The 13,836-nt window shown below is 43.7% G+C and overlaps 1 protein-coding gene across 3 annotated transcripts in view; it reads left to right on the top strand.

Moving 5' to 3' along the window:
* Positions 1-13,836, top strand: part of LOC144601244 (catenin alpha-3-like) — a 928,496-nt gene that overhangs the window by 893,672 nt on the left and 20,988 nt on the right. For all 3 annotated transcript variants that reach the window (XM_078413251.1, XM_078413253.1, XM_078413252.1), the window contains one exon: positions 6,908-7,013. In XM_078413251.1, coding sequence (XP_078269377.1) covers positions 6,908-7,013 — 106 coding nt within the window. The remainder of the gene's footprint in view (positions 1-6,907; positions 7,014-13,836) is intronic.

Genomic DNA, 13,836 nt, shown 5'->3' with positions numbered 1-13,836 from the left:
GGAAGATTGTTCCCGATGTTGGGGAAGTCCAGAACAAGGGGTCACAGTTTAAGGATAAGGGGGAAGTCTTTTAGGACCGAGATGAGAAAGTTTTTTTTCGCACAGAGAGTGGTGAATCTGTGGAATTCTCTGCCACAGAAGGTAGTGGAGGCCAGTTCATTGGCTATATTTAAGAGGGAGTTAGATATGGCCCTTGTGGCTAAAGGGATCAGGGGGTATGGAGAGAAGGCAGGTACGGGATACTGAGTTGGATGATCAGCCATGATCATATTAAATGGCGGTGGAGGCTCGAAGGGCCGAATGGCCTACTCCTGCACCTATTTTCTATGTTCTATGTTTCTATGTAGGTACCATCATTTACATTGGCAAACCTCATAGTGAAGTTGAGAAGATTGAACCAAAAATAATGCACATTGCAAGTACTTTACTGTAAAATGAATGAATAATAACTAACTTTCAATTTGCTGCAGTTTAGACAATTCCTGTATTAAGTGAGGGAGATAGATATCTAAACTGGATACTCTACCATTTCCCACAGTGATGTCTAAAACATTAATAGGTGGACAGTTCATTTGGACTAACCTGCTGAATCCTGCAGTTAGCAGAAAATAAAAATACTGCAGATCCTAGAAATCCCAAACTAAAATTGTTAAAAATACTCAATGGGTTAGGGTGTTTCATCCCTCCAGTTGCTTCTACTGAAAACAAACTTGATTTTCTCTCCTCCCCAATTCTGATAGATCTGGATCTGTAACATTGGCTACTTATCTGTCTGCAGATGCTACCTGACTGAATATTTTCAGCATTTTCTGTTTTTATATCCAACTCCTGGTAGCTGGTGAGTCTGACTTCAGAACTAGGTTTTTTTCTCAAGAGTGAAAGAACACCTGCATGTGTCTATCCCGATCCGTGACTGCAGTCACAGATATTGACCACCCTCGTGAGTTTCCTTGGCTATCAGGCTCTGAGCTTTAAAATTCTGGCAGCTTTACGATTGAATTCTCAAAGAATTTCTAGAGATAAAATCTGATCAAAGTCCATATCTTGTAGCTGTGACATTAAACTCACTTAGATGTGGAAGCATGAAAGACAAAATCAAATGGACCAAAGGTGACTCCATCATCCAACTCTTATGAGGAACAACCGAATTACCCGTGATAATGACAGCTTGCTGGCATTGCAGATCCTGAGAGAAAGGATATATCTTTGGGCCAGTTAGATGCAATAAAGGAGAGTCTGACATTATGCAATAACTTCAATGGACCAGGGAACATTGATTTCCATAATACTTGAAATCCACATCACAGATTGTCCATTTATTTTACTGTGTGGTCATCACGATTGCAGAGCCTTTATTCAAAATGTAAGTACAGTCATTTGAATCTATCTGGCCAACGGAAAGGAATAGAAAAATGCAACAAAAAAAGGTTTAATCATAAAACATAGCTCCAGATTTTAAAGATTAGCTTCTTTTCAGAGATAAATTAATTCAGTATTATTAATTATTTGTTGAATATGATGACGAAATGGGTGTTTTACTACTTTAGATGCTGTTTGGAATTTTCATTTGTTCTATGCCTTTATTTTCCTGTTTTATGTTCTTAGCCTTTCTGTGCAGTGGTCTTAGTTGTTCCATTGTTGCACCGATCAGGCTGATGTGGTTATTCCCTACAATAAACCAGAAGCACTTCAGACCTGCTTTGCTTTAGTACTACTTTCAGCAGACACCTTGAAAGCACATTTACACTGGACAGCTGCAGATTGAAGTTCTGTCATGATATAAGTAACCAAAAGAAGCTGACAATCTTAATGCAGAGAATGTGCATTAAGATTAGTATGGGTGTCAGGGGTTTAGGGGGGAAGGCAGGAGAATGGGGTTAGGAGGGAGAGATAGATCAGCCATGATTGAATGGCGGAGTAAACTTGAGGGGCCGAATGGCCTAATTCTGTTCCTATCACTTACGATCTTATGAATGTAGGGATGACGTCTTTTGTGTGAGACCTGCAAAAGATCCCATGGGGATAGATTCGGTGAGGACTCCTTGTGCCAAGACCCAATAGTCATCCTTAACCATTATCCACGATATCTGGCCATCATCTCATTGTCGTTAATGGGATTTATTTTCTGCAAACCAGCTTCTATATTTGCTGCATTACAAGAAATGCACTGTGCCTATTGGCAAAGTGTTTTTGACGACCTTGCAACATGATGTGATGTTAAATAAGTAAAGTTCTTCCTTTTTCAGAAAAGTTGAGGCAAGAACATGCTACAATTCTTTCAAGACAAAAAAAATGCTTTGCTTTGATGTGCTGTATTAAAAATAGCCAAAATTATAGAGGGCAGCTGCAGGTTAATAAAATATGAAAGCCAGCTTACTAAGGCCAAGATTGACAAAGCTCTTGATGAATATTTCATTAATTTTCAGAAACTGTCACCATTCAGTGAATGTCACAGGAGAAGGAACATGCTTTGCAAGTTTATGTTGGCTTTCTAACAGGCTGTTTGCAGTTTTTCTAAAGTAATTGAATCATCCGTGCCACTATTATTGTTAGGATAAATTATTTCTGCATTTCTTGAGCAAAACACAAAGATGGGTCTGCACCCAAAATGTCACCCATCGATTCCCTCCACAGGTGCTGCCTGACATGCCGAGTTACTCCAGCACTAGTGTTTTTGCTTAAAATTCCAGCATCTGCAGTTCCGTGTGATTCCATGTCTATGTGCCATGTTAGGCCTAAGCTTTTAATGTCCAATCCTTTGGGATTTTACAAAGATAAAACATCTGGCAAAAATCTCTTAAGATATGGTACTTATTTGTCCCATGTACCGAGGTATAGTGAAATTCAATGTTGTGTACAGTTCAGTACAAGTATCGCTGTACATTAGCATTGAGTTATAGCTTGAACCCCCACAATTTGTTGACCGATCCTCTCCACTTGGAAAGAAGCTAGTATTTAACTAAAGCTGTCCGTTATTCCCAGGGCTGGGGTTTGATGTTTGCATATTCAGTCAGTAAATCCAATGAAAGACCATGTGATTCTTTAACAAGCTCAAGGGAGCAAAGTGCAAGCCCAGGTCTTGAGTAGGCTGCTAATTTCAGACCTGACCAATTTATGTATTACATTTCCATGCATTTATAAATTTTTGCATAAGCCAGTTGTATTGTCAGATCAAAACTGTTGACCTCTGACGGGATTGATTTAGGACCAACTGCCTTGTTTTTATCAATTTAACCTTCCGTGATGGTTAGAATATCTTTCCAATGTATCTCATTACCACTAGACTTTAGGATTTCAGTCATATATTTTTCCATTCTAACTGAATCTGTTCACACATGCAAGTATACAATGGAGCTTTCTCTACTGCTAATCAGAAAAGGCCATCCTAGTCCTTTGATTATTTGCAATGAATTTCTGAAATAGAGTTGAAAAGAATGTACATCAATTTTAATTCATTGCTAAAACAAATTCTAATCTGAAGCTCCAAATGATAAAAGTATGTGAAGGAAATGAAGGGGCAGCACAGTGACCCAGCGATTAGTGCTGCTGCCACATAGCTCCGGGAACCTGTTTTTTGTCTGTATCTTGGGTTCTCTCTGTGAGGAGTTTGCATGTTCCTGCCATGACACTGTAGGTAGACACAAAAAGCTGGAGTCAGCGGGTCAGACAGCATCTCTGAAGAAAAAGAATAGATGACGTTTCAGGTCATCTACATTTATACAACAACGTCTTCAGAGCTTTTTGTGTCTATCTTTGGTTTAAACTAGCATCTGCAGTTCCTTCCCACTCATGACACAGTGGGTTTCTGCTGAGTGCTCTGGTTTCCTCCCTTATCCCAAAGATGTGCTGGAAGATTTAATTGGCCATTGAAAATGACTCCTTAGTTAGTTCGGGAAGTGGCAAAGGACTCAATTGAGAATTGTTGAGAGGGAGAATAAGACGAGGGCCGACAGGGAAATAAAGAGAAGGGGAACATAACTGATGGATTTGTTTTGCTGGGAGCTGGCATAGACTCAGAGGCTGAGTGGTATCCCTCTGTGTTGTAATAAATAAGTAAGGTTGAAAAACAAATGGGGATTAGCCAATAACAGACTGGAGCCCAGTGTGAACGTTTCCATTCAGGATGCCTCATTTATCACCAATGGTGCAAAGACTTACTGTTCATACATTTGATTGTGATGGTCTAGTTAAAAACGATAGAGTATAGATTGTGCAATGTTTTGTAGTTTTGCACCAGAGCAGGAAATAAGGGAGGGAGCAGGTGAAGGGATACATATGTATTCAGTAGGAGTGGCCACCCCCGGGACTTTCATGGTACTTTCAACATTCTCTATATAGTGCTAATGTGATTTTAGCTTCTTTAATCCACACATACCCATTCCCCTTGGGCTCAGCATGCATCCAGCTTCATTTTGTACAACTACTTGCCTCATTTTTACCATTTTGTTTACATAGACTTGTTGACAAAATAATTTTGCTATATGGCTCCCAACCCGTGCAATGTTAGCTCTCATAATCCTACCCCATTTTTTCTCTGACCTTTTTTTAGGTTTTTTAATGCTTCTTTTTCTAACAATTTTTTTCTTCGATTTTGATCTAATTTTCCACAGTTTTGATTTGCGGCTGCCCTCAAGTTCAACAGCCCTGTACGGCAAGTGGCATTTTCCTTAAAAACTTGGAAAAAGTTCAGTCCAAAAGCCTAGTTTAGAGAGGCTTATTCCATAGAGATGTCCGACCTGAGGTGTGGAAACTATAGGAGTGGTGCATTGGGATGTGGAACTTCTCGAAGCTGGTCTTGTCGTACAGATAGTGAAGTGGGCTCAATAGTTCAAGAGTGCTTTATTTGTCACCCATGGAACTGTACAGTGAAATTCTTTTTGCATATATAACACATGCGGGCGCTGCCATTTTTGGCGCCATTATTCAAAGTCCAAAGCCCGGTCGGCCCGCGCGCTCGATGTACTGGAGCACTTACCGCAAACCGATGTCCCTCTCCTTGTACGGCAATCTTTTTGCCCCGGGGGCGCCTCCTGCAGCCTACCTGGCATTGTTCACCCTCCTACCAGCTCACTCCTAGCACCCGGAATCACCAGCAAACTCCTGGTTACGCCGTCCAACAAGCCATCGGGCTAGTTCCCAGTCCCGCCGACCTGCGAGCCTGTGGGCGAGGTCCCGCTGACCAACGAGTCTTCTGGGTGGCTGGGAAGGCCTCTGCCGCAAGGCACCTTGGGAAGGCCTGTCGCATGGCACCTCGAGAAGATCTCCGCCACGTTGAGGTGGGAGTATGGTCGGGTGAGCCCAGGTACTACATAGACAGTTCCAGAGCAAGGGTGGAAGCTGAGCTGGCCACCGGTCCAGCCACACCTCCAAATTAAAATTCTCATTCTTGTGTTCAAATGCTCCCTGACTCCATCACCTTATCCAGCTCTACAATCACCAAATTCCCGGAATGGCGGGACTGTCGTATGTTGAAAGGCTGGAGCAATTAGGCTTGTATACACTGGAATTTAGAAGGATGAGGGGGGATCTTATTGAAACATATAAGATAATTAGGGGATTGGACACATTAGAGGCAGGAAACATGTTCCCAATGTTGGGGGAGTCCAGAACAAGGGGCCACAGTTTAAGAATAAGGGGTAGGCCATTTAGAACGGAGATGAGGAAGAACTTTTTCAGTCAGAGAGTGGTGAAGGTGTGGAATTCTCTGCCTCAGAAGGCAGTGGAGGCCAGTTTGTTGGATGCTTTCAAGAGAGAGCTGGATAGAGCTCTTAAGGATAGCGGAGTGAGGGGGTATGGGGAGAAGGCAGGAACGGGGTACTGATTGAGAGTGATCAGTCATGATCGCATTGAATGGCGGTGCTGGCTCGAAGGGCTGAATGGCCTACTCCTGCACCTATTGTCTATTGTCTATTGTCAAACCTCCAGCACATCCAACTCCCCCTGAGCTATTCCCGAACTTCACAATCATTGGAAAGTTCCCCCTATCCTTAAAAGCTGCACGATTCTAGTCTTAGAAATATCATCTGCTACATCACACAATGCTGAGGTGACAGGGAACTGCAGATACTGGAATCTTGAGGAAAACACAAAGTTCCGGTGGAACTTGGACAACGCTACATTCCTTATGAAGCAAAGCATCACCTGCCCTACCAAGACCAATGCCACAGTGTGTGTGTGCTACATTAAAGGAGAGAGCCTTACATTGATTTAATGCCCTTCACAAGCTTAGGATGGCCTAAAGCACTATTTCGACCAAATAAATTTGTAATGTTTGTTGTCAATGTGCGCACATGCAGCCCCGAACAAATGGTTACCTGATAATGAATGGATAATATTTGAGCAATTTTGGGTGTAGGAATATTCACCAGGATACAGGTAAACTGCACTCCATCTCTTTGAAGAGTGACATTGTCCACCTGAAAGTCTCGAAGGGCCGCCAGCTTAACAGTGGTGTAAAAAGGAGCGGGAATGATTCATACTGGTAATTTTCTAGCCTCTCTTTTTTTCTGTGAGAAATATTGTGCCTTAATGCCAACGAGGAGCCGACGTGGAGTGTTGGAAAGCCGAAGAGTGTTGGAAAGATGAGCTCTATTATTATGGTCTCCCCTCAGGGTTATTCTGAAGGTTTGGGACGTTTTCCAAGTGCATTCCTGCAGGTTCCAGAACAGGGACCCCAGACCCCTGGACCTTTGCACCATTAAGCAAACGACTATTTAATTGTGTGACACGAGAGAGTGTAGCTGCTGGAATCTTGAGCATAAAGCAAAATTGCTGGAAGAACTCAGAGGGTGGAGAAGAGTGCAGAGGGAAATGAGAGAGTTGATGTCCTGAGGTCAGCACTCTTCGTTTGGACTCTTAGTAAATGCTTCAGGTGTTCAGAGATTATTGCTTTTCTTTCCACTCACAGAGGAAGAGGCCCCCTGAAACATACATCCGACGTCATCAATGCGGCCAAAACAATTTCCGATTCTGGCAACAGGATGGATGCATTGGTGCGCCAGATCGCAAACCAGGTAGGCATTCTTGGTCACTTCCAGATGATCCCCACACTCTCTTGAGCATAGTCATTGCACTGCTGCAGATTCTCAACTGATGACCCGCAGTTGCATTCTACTCTTTTTATCATTCACTTTGTGGGTATAGACATTAAGACAAAGCATTATTTACCCATCTCTAGTACCCAGTGAGAAGGTAAAAGGACTTCTACTTGAACTGCTACAATTAGTCATAGCGTCTTACAGTGTGGAAACAGGCCCTTCGGCCCAACTTGCCCGCATCGGCCAACATGTCCAATCTACACTAGTCCCACCTGCCTGCATTTGGCCCAGAACCCTCTAAACCTGTCCTATCCATTTACCTATGTAAATGTTTCTTAAACATTGCGATAGTACCTGCCTCAACTACCTCCTCCGGCAGCTCGTTCCATACACCTACCACCTGTTGCATAAAAAAGTTACCCCTCAGGTTCCTGTTAAATCTTTCCCCCCTCACCTTAAATCTATGTTCTCTGTTTCTCGATTCCCCTACTCTGGGCAGAGACTCTGTGCGTCTGCTCGATCTATTCCTCTCATGATTTTGTACGGTGGCGCAGCGGTAAAGTTGCTGCCTTACAGTGCTTGCAGAGGCAGAGTCCCGGGTTCAATCCCCATTACGGATGCTGTTTGTATGGCATTTGTATGTTCTCCCTATGACCGCGTGGGTTTTCTCCGAGATCTTCGGTTTCCTCCCACACTCCAAAGATGCACAGGTTTGCAGGTTAATTGGCTTGGTATAAGTGTAAAGTGTCACTAATGTCTGTACGAGGATAGTGTTAGTGTGCGGAGATCGCTGGTCGGTGGGGGCTAGGTGGGCCGAAGGGCCTGTTTCCGCGCTGTATCTCTAAATTAAACTAAACTACACTATTTCACTCATTTCACAGAGATACCACTGTAATACCCGTTCTGATTTAGTTCCTGGATTTTGACCCATGATCACAGTCTGTTAGCCATAATGGCAATTCACATGGAAATAAAGTTTGAAGAGATGACAATTTCATTAAGGCAAAAAGGTTTTGGCCAAGAATTGTAACACTGATTGCAAAAATGTTGGAAATACTCAGCAGGTCAAGCAGTATCTGTGGATGGAGAAGCAGACTTAACGTTTCATTGTCCTGAAATGGTGACTCTATTTCACCCTCTACTGATTCCGTCCAACCTGCTGAGTATTCTTCCAATATTGGTTGTTTCTCCCCTTCCTTTCCAGCATCTGTTGTGTTTTTTTTTACTTTTTGATTATTCAGCACTGTACCCTCCAGGCTAGATTTAGCTGATGGCTGATCCATATTAGTGGTATCCCGGAATTTGAGTTCTGCAGTACTCATTGCCCTTCTCCAAACACCACAACTTTGTAGAAAAGCACATTCTGTGTCTCCAGCACAAAAATCCAACAGTCATCTTTGTCCATCCTTCTTAAGGAACCATTGCCTCACCATGATCCACCTATTCACATTCCTCCATGATCCTTCTGACGTGAAGATACACCTCCAACTCGATGTGCAGGAAGTGGATTGCAGATGCTAGTTCAAACCAAAGATTGACACAAAAAGGCTGGAGTGACTCAGCGGGTCAGGCAGCATCTCTGGAGTCTGAACAAGGAGAGACGACCCACAATGTCGCCTATTCCTTTTCACCAGAAATGTTGTCTGACCCGCTGTGTTACTACTCCAGCTTCTCGTGTCTATGTCCTCCAACTAGAGTTCTACACATTTCCAGCCATTCTCCTAACTCTAGCCCCCAACTGTTCATTCCCTAGCCCCCAACTGTTGGGATTTAATATAAAAGGAGAAACAGTTCCATTTAGCAGTTAATAGAGAACTAGGGATTATAGAATGAAATTGATGTAATGTAAGGAAAAACCCTTTTTTTTGACGCAGTCATTTAGAATCTGGAAATGGCCTGGCAGGGGATAAAATCTATCAAGGTGTTTAAAAAGGAGATGGGATATCTTCTAGGAAAAAGATATTCAGGGCTATGGTGACGGGGAAAGGGGGTGGGACTCGCTGAGGTGCATTTGGGCTGACGCACACTTGGTGAGGTGCTGCAACCTTTCCGTGATCCTGCAAGCTGACCCTATCTTGAGCCCAGCACCCTGTCACCTCAGCCTGAATGTTGCAGCCTCTTGTGGCCTCACCCTGAGTAGCCACAACATGCTGCAACTTTATCCTGAGTGACTGCAGCCCTCCCTGACAGGGTCGGACAATGCCCGCAGTCGACTGCTCTCGTGAATACATGCGACCCCGCGTGTGACCTCCGTTCCTGATGACCTCCTGCTCCAAATCAATTCTCCTTTCTGATGCTCAGTCATCCCGTGGTTTTGAAATCGCAATGAATAATGCTGGTCTATCCAGATGCTTACAACGATGTTGACAGTAAGAAAACAACTTGCGTTTGCTTAATGAAACATCCTAACGTGGTTCACTGGAGAGATTATTAAGAAAAAGATGATCAATCCCAAAATAATGTCACATTTCTTGGAGAGAATCCAGTAGTGTTGAGAATAAATAATGAGCTAGTCGGTATAGCAAACAATAGCTTTGTAATTAAAGACAGCTGCTGCAAAGAATCAGGAGGCTGCATGCGGCACAGTGGCGCAGCGGTAGAGTTGCTGCCTTACAGCACTTGCAGCACCGGAGACCCGGGATCGATCCCAACTACGGGCGCCGTCTGTATGGAGTTTGTACGTTCTCCCCATGACTGCGTGGGTTTTCTCCGAGATCTTTGGTTTCCTCCCACACTCCAAAGACGTACAGGTGTGTATGTAAATTGGCTTGGTATAAGTGTAAATTGTCCCAAATGTGCGTAGGATAGTGTTAATGTGCGGGGGATCGCTGGTTGATGCGGTCTCGGAGGGCCGAAGGGTCTGTTTCCGCGCTGTATCTCCAAACTAAACTAAAGTAAGAGTCGGTGGCAAGTTTATGACAAGTCTCCAATAATGAGGACTGTTGTAAACAGGACGGTCCGTTAGTTAGAAGTGGCCAGAAACAGCTATGTTGGGATAGCGAGCAGTAGCGGGAAGAGCAGCCGCCAGCTGCCATCTGCCTCAGTGAGTGAGTTAGTTAGCTCGACCCATCCCTCAATATTACGAGTCGAGGGGAAAGGGGTGGTTGAGTTTGGTGGGGAGAAGGCACGAAGAAATGCCCCGTTCCCAGCCACCAGAAGATGCCAGCAACCCCATGACATTAGTCAAATCCATCCCCATACATCCCAGAAGTTTGATCGTATGTACAAGTGGTCCATAAGTCGGGCGTTCGTGACCTGTGCAGCAAAAAATCTGTAAATTAAACATCCATTCATTCAGAAATGCCCGTGTCTAAATCTTCACAACTTACACCAAATCATATCATCTCCCAATTCTAATCGGCGGCACAGTGGCGCAGCGGTAGAGTTGCTGCCTCGGAGCAACAGAGATCCGGGTTCCATCCCAACTAAAGGTGCTGCCTGTACAGAGTATGTTCTGCCCGCGACCTGCATGGGTTTTCTCCGGGCGCTCCGGTTTCCTCGCAAAGTCATTCGATGTGGGGGTTTGTAGGCTAATTGGCGTGATAAAATTGTAACTTGTCCCTAGTTGTGCGTAATGTACAAGGTGTGTCCCTTGTGTTAATGTACAAGGTGTTTGTTGGTCGGTGTGGACTCGATGGGCCAAATTAAACCGATTGAATTGTAACATTTATTATAGAATTATTTTCTGTACAAATTCATCCCTTTGAACTTGATTAGTAGATACTGCCTTCAAAATCAGTTACTTCCTCAAATAGTTCATTTGAATAAATGCAGAGTTAATTTTATCTCTAAACCTTCTTATCCCTGCTGTAATTTTCCTATTTGCACCAGGGATTCATTTACCTCTGAAGTAAAGGACTTTTGTCTGTCAATTCAGTTCTTGAAGTACTGTGGACTATTGATCTGGTTGTGTTTGATTTCATCATCCAACACTGTCTCAATATTCACTCTATTCCTTCCAAATATACTCAGCTACTCCAATTCTACTCTTTTGTCCCTCTACATTAACCCTATTATTTTTCACTGTCACTTTTCAATCAGAGGGTAGTCCATATCTGGAATGAGCTGCCAGAAGAAACTATAGAAACGGATATAATTTCGACTTTTAAAAGACACTTTGTTTAGTTTAGTTTAGTTTAGTTTAGCTTATTATTGTCACCTGTTGCTTGCTATCCAAAGAAAAGACTATACATGATTATAATCAAGCCTTCCTCAGTCTACTACTGTAGTAGTAAGTGTAAGATTTAGTGTAAGATGAAGTCCTATAAAATCTGGCCTGCCCCTTTTCCTCCCCGCCCCCCTCCCCCCTCCCCTCTCGACTCCATCCAAGGACCCAAATAGTCTTTCCAGGTGAGGCAGAGGTTCACCTGCACCTCCTCCAACCTCATCTATTGTATCCGCTGTTCCAGATGTCAACTTCTCTACATCGGTGAGACCAAATGCAGGCTCGGCGATCGTTTCGCTCAACACCTTTGCTCAGTCCGCCTTAACCAACCTGATTTCCCGGTGGCTCAGCACTTCAACTCCCCCTCCCACTCCCAGTCTGACCTTTCTGTCATGGGCCTCCTCCAGTGTCATAGTGAGGCCCACCGCAAATTGGAGAAACAGCACCTCATATTTCGCTTGGCCAGCTTACACCCCAGCGGTATGAACATTGATTTCTCTAACTTCAGATAGCTCCTCTGTCCCTCTCTTTCCCCTCCCCCTTCCCAGTTCTCCCACTGTCTTCCTGTCTCCAACTACATCCTTTCTTTGTCCCGCCCCCTCCCCTGACATCAGTCTGAAGAAGGGTCTCGACCTGAAAAATCACCCATTCACTCTCTCCTGAGATGCTGCCTGACCCGCTGAGTTACTCCAGCATTTTGTGATACCTTCAATTTGTACCAGCATCTGCAGTTATTTTCCCGACACAAAGATAGTTCATTGGTCTCCAATGAGGTAGATGGGAGGTCAAAGCCACTCTCTAGCTGGTGAGAGAACTGTTCAGTTACCTGATAACACCTGGGAAGAAACTGTTCCTGAATCTGGAGATATGTGTTTTCAAACTTATGTATCTCTGGTCTAATGGGAGAGGGGAGAAAAGGGAGTGACGAGGGTGAGACTGGTCCTTGATTATGCAAGTGTTCTTGCCGAAGCAGCGTTAAGTGTAGATGGATTCAATGGAAAGGAGGTTGGTTTGCGTCATGGTCTGGGCTACCTCCACAATTCTCTGCAATTTCTAGCGGTCTTGGATGGAGCTGTTCCCAAACCATGCAACATTTGGACAGATATAGGGATGGGAAGGGTTTGGATAGATATGAGCTAAATACAAACAAAGGGGGGAAGCTCAATAAACCTCCTTGGTTACATGGACAAGATGGGCCTAAAGGTTCGTTTCCGTATGATGACTCGATGACTCGATAGCCTCAGCTGCTCCAGTACTTTCTGTTTTAGTTTTAGTTTTTAGAGATACAGTGTGGAATCAGGCCCTTCAGCCCACCGAGTCCGCGCCGACCTGTGATCCCCGCACATTAACACTATCCTACACACGCGAAGGACAATTTTACAGATACACCAAGCCAATTAACCTACATACCTATACGTCATTGGAGTGTGGGAGGAAACTGAAGATCTGGGAAAAAAACCCACGCAGGTCACGGGGAGAACGTACAAACTCCGTACAGACAGCACCCTTTGTCGGGATCGAGCCCGGATCTCCGGCGCTGCAAATGCTGTAAGGCAGCAACTCTACTGCTGTGCCGCCATGCCACGTTTTTCCTCTATATAACCTCCGTTACATAGTGTTAGAGTTTGAAACCAGTTTTTCATTAATGCAATTAATTAGGATTTGAGAGTCCATTTGGTTAAGTTGCAGTGTGAAATTATAATTGCCAGCAGATAAACAATGACAAATTATTATTTTTTAAAATCACATAATTCTCCACAAATAACCATCCCAAAGTGTAGTAAATCTCCCCAGCGGACGTGGCTATTCATGGCTCAGGAAGATAAAAATGACCATGGATTTTAGAAAAAATGTCCAGTGACTTTAGATGCCAGAGAAAAGATGGGTAAAAATTGATAGAAGCTCAAGATAAAACATGACAATAAACAGCAAGATTTGTAAGAGTTCCTACATTTATGTAAAAAGGAAAGATGGTGAAAAATACATGTAGGCCCATTAAGAAGCTAAGGTTAGAAAAATATACTAGAGAATAAAGACAGAATTCGAGGCATTAAACAAATATTTAGTTTTTCCCTTCACAGTGGAAGGCACAATAAATGTAAGGGTTTGATGACAATGGGGAACAGAATAGTTGTAAATAGTTTTTTAAAATATGCGTTTTCAAACTTATGTATCTCTGGTCTAATGGGAGAGGGGAGAAAAGGGAGTGACCAGGGTGAGACTGGTCCTTGATTATGCAAGTGTCCTTGCCGAAGCAGCGTTAAGTGTAGATGGATTCAATGGAAAGGAGGTTGGTTTGCGTCATGGTCTGGGCTACCTCTACAATTCTCTGCAATTTCTAGCGGTCTTGGATGGAGCTGTTCCCAAACCATGGAACATTTGGACAGATATAGGGATGGGAAGGGTTTGGATAGATAAGAGCTAAATACAAACAAAGGGGGGAAGCTCAATAAGCCACCTTGGTTACATGGACAAGATGGGCCTAAAGGTTCGTTTCCGTATTATGACTCGATGACTCGATAGCCTCAGCTGCTCCTGTACTTTCTGTTTTAGTTTTAGTTTTTAGAGATACAGTGCGGAATCAGGCCCTTCAGCCCACCGAGTCCGCGCCGACCAGTGATCCCCGCACATTAA

This window comes from Rhinoraja longicauda, chromosome 16 (assembly GCF_053455715.1).
Source record: "Rhinoraja longicauda isolate Sanriku21f chromosome 16, sRhiLon1.1, whole genome shotgun sequence".
Lineage (NCBI taxonomy): Eukaryota > Metazoa > Chordata > Chondrichthyes > Rajiformes > Arhynchobatidae > Rhinoraja > Rhinoraja longicauda.
The sequence above is the reverse complement of the archived record's forward strand: the minus strand, read 5'-3'. Positions and strand labels throughout refer to the sequence as shown.